The following is a 5,800-nucleotide window of genomic DNA, read 5'->3' as shown; positions in this document are numbered from 1 at the left end:
AAAAAAAAACTCGATGGCTTCTATAATTAAAAAAGCATTTTTGCTTAAACCAAATGTAGTCCGTAAATCAGTCGGGATATTCTGCAATGCTACTCGAAATCGTAAGAATTCGCTTGCCTTAATTTTTTTTTCTTTTAAAATTTGTATTTGTTGTTTTACTGTTATGACGTAACAATTTTAGATTGGAATTATCAATACAAGCCTGGCCCATTTCCCAAGTCCCAGGCAGAAAGGGAAGCAGCCGCAAAAAAGTATGGATTAACACCTGAGGAATACCAACCTTACCCGGAAGAAATGGGATATGGAGACTATCCTAAACTTCCCGACATCGGTGCGGATTCGAAAGATCCCCATTACCCATATGATTTACCAGATCTAAAAAGGAATTTTAACGAGCCCGTATGTATTATTTATTTTATATATTAGCGTAAGATGCTGTGCAAAATAGACGTGTAGTAGATACAATATTATCTTATTCCCTATACAGTATACAATGGTAACATTTTAGTAATTTAACTAAGCACATAATTTGTATTATATACTACAAATAATATAATATTTTTTCCTTTGAACATATAATATAATACAAATTTATCTTTTTTAATTTTAAATTTAATATTTCAGTTTCATGCTAGAGCAGAAATATTTGGTGAAGATCGCTATGACATAAGTATGAAACCAAGGATTCCTGTATGGGAGCAGTGGTGTTGGTTTTTGGGTTGCATGACTGGATTCTTTGCCCTCTTCTTCTACTTGGAAGACTTTAAATTTGGCAGACCAGTCACTGAGAAGCAATATCCCAGGGATGGCCCGCATTACATGTTCAGTACAAAGTAAATTGGAAATGGGATAGTTAACTATTGTTTATTAGTAAAAAGAAATTTTTGTTGAAATAAAACAGTTCCGTTTTTAGTGTCCTTCAATAAACTAAATACAGAATAATTTTGTATCATTAAACATTTTTGTTTTTTGTATGTATCTATAATGTATGTTTTTTGTAACACACATATACACAATTTATCATCATCATCATCAGCCTATATATGTTCACACTTCTAGGTCTCAGGTCTTCTATGAAGGTTCAAGCCATAATCCACCATGCTGGTCAAATGCGGATTGGCAGATATGTCATCAATGTAATAACTTTTGGACATATGTTTTTTCACAATATTTTCTTTCACCGTTTCAGGCAGTTATGATATTATCCACATGTGCAGATGTATTGAAAAATCTATTTACTTTCTGCACTCATGACTTGGTCTCAAACCAATGGTATCGATTCTAAGTCCTTACTGCTTAGCTACCACTGATCGTACATAATTAGTAAGGAATATGTTATGAATTATATTATATTGGCTATTTCTAGTAAACTGATCCATAAATTGTAAATAACTTGTTTTATCATTCTAATCTATACTAATATTATAAAGCTGAAAAATGTTGTTTGTTTGTTTGAACGCACTAATCTCAGGAATTACAGGTCTGATTTGAAAAATTCTTTCAGTGTTAGATAGCACATTTATTGAGGAAGGCTATAGGCTATATGTACCAAGAGCGAGGCCAGGGCGAACTGCTAGTTGAAAATAAAGCTATTCAATTGCTTCACATGAAAATATAGAGCAATTTGGTTTATCTGTAATTTTTTTGCAAAATTGCCTCTAAAACATTTTACATAAATGAAAGTGTACTGTGTTATGCTTCTTTTTTGGAAATTGAAAAAGAGCTTCATAACACCAGTTAATCAAATATGATAAAAGACATCAGATGTCACATAACTTTACATCTCCAAATTTACATGAATTTTAATAACTGGACGATGAAGTTTGATGATTTAAGATTGATTTCAATCTTATTTTGATGGTAAGAGAAAAAACGTAACTAACTTATATGAAAACATTTATCATCCTAAAAATACCTTTTATACAATTATTCTAATAAATACAAAATATTTTAATTGTAATATTATTTACTTATATATACTAGTAAAGTATTCATCTTCTAAGTCATATAAGTCTGCAGCTATATCATCTCTTAATGACATGAGTTTCTGATCACATTCCTGTTGCTTTGTTCTAAACAGTTTTGAATTTTGGGTAATTGCTTCATTCACAGATGGAAAATCATTTAAAATTAGATACTGTTTAATATCTGACACCAGTTTCATAAGCGATTCTCCGGCTCGCACTGAAACATAATAAAATACCTAGATATGGTAAAAATAAATCTATTAAATAAATGCACTTATTAGTTTAGAAATAGATTAGAAGTAAAGTGCTACATGGGCTGCTTTATAATGGTGGTAGTCAACTTTAGTCTTCAGAGGAACAAGTAATAAAACAGGAGCCCAAAAAATGATTTACATTTTAAATACTAAAAATACCATACCAATATTTGCAGCTCTCACTTGCATTTCAAATGTATCTTGTTCAATTTGTGTCATTCTATTTAGTTGGGACTCATTATCACCCTTTGCGAGTTTAATTATTTCTGAAAAATAATACTAAGTTTGTAAATTATCAAACCATTAGAACTTTACATTCTATTTAATTACTGTATTACTTGAACGTACCTTCGAAATTTTCGAGCATACTTTTAACATCTTCTTTCAACCGAGTAGTATATGATTTTAGTAAAGCTTCCTTGTTCTGTGGTAAATTGCGATGCATTTTTATTCTTTGGATAGATTTAATGAATGAATGTAGTACTTAAGATTAATTACTTTTTGTTTAAATTTTAAATATACACAATAGTATTCATACAACAATAACAACAATTCCTAACTCTAACAATATCAAATTCAAAAGTCAAATCTCGCATAGGTTATAGACAGTGACCACAGATTAAAAATAAAAAATTATTTACTCCGGTGGCATTCACTGGTTTTGACACTTGAAACGCAGAAGATGTAACCGAGAAAACTATACCTTACCATGAATAAGATTTATTTGATATTTTATTTTACGTGTGATTTTTGTGAACGAATTCAAGCAAATTACGGATCTTTCCCGCGATTGATTAATTTATTTATACACTTATAACACTTCCATAAATTTATAAGCAAATTTAGAAATTAATTTATAAATTTCCTTTAGCGCAGTCGTTAAATTAATAAAATAAATTACGTGTGACCACTTGCATTGTGTGTCTTCAATTGACCCTTAATCAAAATTGCATAACATGACGTGCAGTTTAACCCAACTTAAAAGATAGGATAGTTTTCTATTATTTCAATTACAATATATGGCTGCTCTGGGCGGAGACGGAGCGTCGCAGTAATATACTATTATTTATAATTTTAAAATTTGAAGAAGACAGTTCAATAAAAAAAGTGTAATATGTTCCAATACCATATATATATATATTACCAATGTTCAATAAATAAAACCACACTTTTTTTATAAAACTTTGTTACTTCGTAATCAAGATCACGTAAATATGTCTGGGCAAATGTACGAAAACGCCACATAAACGCACATGAACTATGATGTCATAACCGGTCATAGGTAATCACGTACCAAGAAGTATGACAGAGATTACGTCGGCGTCAGTGTTGCCAATTTAGACTTTTATGTTAACCTTAAGAATATGTGTAAATTCTTAGGGTACTCAATTTAATCTATTTTGCCATTTTGTAAATCAAAAATGTTCACTAACTTTATAAAAAGAAAGTGACCTTTATTCGAATTACATGCATATTCCCCATTAAAATTTAAAATACTTATATATACTATAGAAGTTGCACTTTTCAGTAATTTCCGTTGTATTCCCACATCTATATGTATACCAAATTAAATTGATTTTTAAAAAATTTCATCATGTAGATTAGATCTGTATTTTTTAACCGACGTTCTCAAAAATTAAGGAGGTTCTCAATGGAGTTTTTTTGGTTTTGAACCGATTGACCGAGTGTTTCTTTCTGTTTAATAAGAAATTTTTGCGATTTGGTCCCATTTTAGAATCTAGTGGTAAACCATCGGTACTTTAAGTTATTTTAGTTACATCACATATAATATGTTAATTTGTAGCAGAAAATCAGTAGGTAAGTCTAATGAAAATAATATTGAAATTTATTTCTTTGAAAGAAACATGAAATAATAATGGAAAGTTCATATTCCTAATAGTAGTAGAATATCGGACATTGTTTCATGTATACCTGTATGCTACATATGGAGTTCAAGAACACAAGTTAAAAATACCTGGGAGTGCTTCAGAAAACTTGTACTTGCATCTCTATGCGACCTCTTAAAGTCCGTCAATCTGTAGTGGTAGCCTAGTATTATAATTAACATAATATTAAAATATGTATACACATAAGTTATTATTAGATAAGCGAGTAAGAAAAATACATTAATAATATATTTATTTAATTTTTAATATTTTTTAAAAATCGAGCGTATTCCTTTAAACGTATTGCATTAATGTTGATAAATCCTGAGCTATCCTCAGGAGAGAACCCTCCGGCGATATCCATCGACACAAGATCCTTGTTGTATAAGCTTGTAGGACTTTTTCTTGCTAATATTGTTACTAAAATAAAAGACGATAATAAGCAATAATGTTGCACTCCCACTAAGTACGGTATCTTACCAGACACACACACACACATACATACACACCCTTTCATTGAAATCACATACATGTATCATCCAGCTCATATCAAAAAATGTTCGACTCTTATTTATGATATACATTACATTTCCTAATTCTCATTAAATACAAATGGAAAAGAATGCGAAAATTAATATAATACAAAGGTACTTGTTAGTCAAATGTTGCTTACAATTTCCTTTAAAAATTTGGATTGTGACAGTTCCATTTACTAATTCCTGAGACATCTCTAAGCACTTTTTGGTATAAGTGGCCTCTGGAGAAAACCAAAAGCCATTGTACACAAAATCGGACATTCTATCTTGAAGGTATTTCTTAAGCCTGCAATGTAAAATAAATATATTAAAACGTCTGGGTGAAAAATAGGTGACTAAATTTATTGAACTTAGATATAACCTTAGCACTTCCTTATCCAGAGCAAAAGCTTCTAAATCTAGGTGTGCCGCATGCAAAATTGTTCCAGCTGGTGTTTCATAAAGGCCCCTAGACTGTAAGAAGAAAACTTGTACAAACATTTTATCTATTTTATTATAATTTAATAAAATCTCTGTTTATGGAGATGTTATCGATTATTATATAGAAAGCTGTTGGTCGTCTAAACATTAATATCGAATTTATATTATTACGAAATAATTAATGAAATATTGAAATGAATAGAACGCAATGAATTAATGTTTTTCTAAGAAAACAATAATTTTGCTAAATTTATTAGTTAATTTTCTAGACATTTACAGATCTTAATAGTGCATAGTACAATTCTACACATACAATACCATAACCAATTTGATTACCTTAAGTCCCAGAAATCTGTTTTCTACAATGTCTATACGTCCTACTCCATGTTGACCGCCCAATTTGTTCAAAGTTTCAACAATTTTAAGGTCATCTTTAATTAATAGAGCCTTCTCTTGTCCACTTGGAATGGTGATAGATACGGGTAAACCTAGAATGAAATATAAGCGACGATATTATTTTTATACCGTGCAAATGGTTCTAGCTTCAATTGTATATTGGCGCTCTAATTTGGTCGTAGTGACTCGCGTACATAAGTTTCACCGGAGAAATAATATTTTTTATGTATCGTTTCAAAACTTCTAACGATTACTTACTACAAATAAACGAAACTAATTGCAAACTACAAAAAAACAAAAATCAAACAAAGCGGAGAATCTATATTTATAGCATTTTTATT

At 30.1% G+C, this 5,800-nt stretch overlaps 3 protein-coding genes across 3 annotated transcripts in view; 1 reads left to right on the top strand and 2 right to left on the bottom strand.

The window, feature by feature from the left end:
* Nucleotides 1–6: 6 nt before the first annotated feature.
* On the top strand, nt 7–877 carry LOC119830387 (NADH dehydrogenase [ubiquinone] 1 beta subcomplex subunit 8, mitochondrial). Its single transcript, XM_038353386.1, has 3 exons — nt 7–101; nt 182–399; nt 625–877. The coding sequence occupies exons 1-3, from the start codon at nt 14–16 to the stop codon at nt 835–837; spliced, it is 519 nt and encodes a 172-aa protein (XP_038209314.1). The 5' UTR covers nt 7–13; the 3' UTR covers nt 838–877.
* A 1,071-nt stretch (nt 878–1,948) lies between these two features.
* LOC119830127 (mediator of RNA polymerase II transcription subunit 22) lies at nt 1,949–2,831 on the bottom strand. Its single transcript, XM_038352995.1, has 3 exons — nt 2,570–2,831; nt 2,386–2,487; nt 1,949–2,184 (listed from the first exon to the last, which is right to left on the bottom strand). The coding sequence occupies exons 1-3, from the start codon at nt 2,664–2,666 to the stop codon at nt 1,967–1,969; spliced, it is 417 nt and encodes a 138-aa protein (XP_038208923.1). The 5' UTR covers nt 2,667–2,831; the 3' UTR covers nt 1,949–1,966.
* A 1,526-nt stretch (nt 2,832–4,357) lies between these two features.
* LOC119830518 (argininosuccinate synthase) overlaps nt 4,358–5,800 on the bottom strand; it is a 3,546-nt gene continuing 2,103 nt past the window's right edge. The window contains exons 7-10 of the mRNA XM_038353568.1: nt 5,400–5,551; nt 5,005–5,096; nt 4,781–4,929; nt 4,358–4,527 (exon numbers count right to left, since the gene is read on the bottom strand). Coding sequence (XP_038209496.1) covers nt 4,364–4,527; nt 4,781–4,929; nt 5,005–5,096; nt 5,400–5,551 — 557 coding nt within the window. The 3' untranslated portion in view covers nt 4,358–4,363. The remainder of the gene's footprint in view (nt 4,528–4,780; nt 4,930–5,004; nt 5,097–5,399; nt 5,552–5,800) is intronic.

This window comes from Zerene cesonia, chromosome 11, assembly GCF_012273895.1.
Source record: "Zerene cesonia ecotype Mississippi chromosome 11, Zerene_cesonia_1.1, whole genome shotgun sequence".
Classification (NCBI taxonomy): domain Eukaryota; kingdom Metazoa; phylum Arthropoda; class Insecta; order Lepidoptera; family Pieridae; genus Zerene; species Zerene cesonia.
This window is presented reverse-complemented; position numbering and strand designations above follow the sequence as displayed.

Excerpts from the sequence above, each read along its gene's own strand:
- LOC119830387 (XM_038353386.1), top strand. The coding sequence starts at position 14 with ATGGCTTCTATAATTAAAAAAGCATTTTTGCTTAAACCAAATGTAGTC. Across the intron at positions 102-181 it reads CTGCAATGCTACTCGAAATC|ATTGGAATTATCAATACAAG; the intron begins GTAAGAATTCGC and ends TAACAATTTTAG. Across the intron at positions 400-624 it reads AAAGGAATTTTAACGAGCCC|TTTCATGCTAGAGCAGAAAT; the intron begins GTATGTATTATT and ends TTAATATTTCAG.
- LOC119830127 (XM_038352995.1), bottom strand. The coding sequence starts at position 2,666 with ATGCATCGCAATTTACCACAGAACAAGGAAGCTTTACTAAAATCATAT. Across the intron at positions 2,488-2,569 it reads TATGCTCGAAAATTTCGAAG|AAATAATTAAACTCGCAAAG; the intron begins GTACGTTCAAGT and ends ATTATTTTTCAG. Across the intron at positions 2,185-2,385 it reads AGTGAGAGCTGCAAATATTG|TGCGAGCCGGAGAATCGCTT; the intron begins GTATGGTATTTT and ends ATTATGTTTCAG.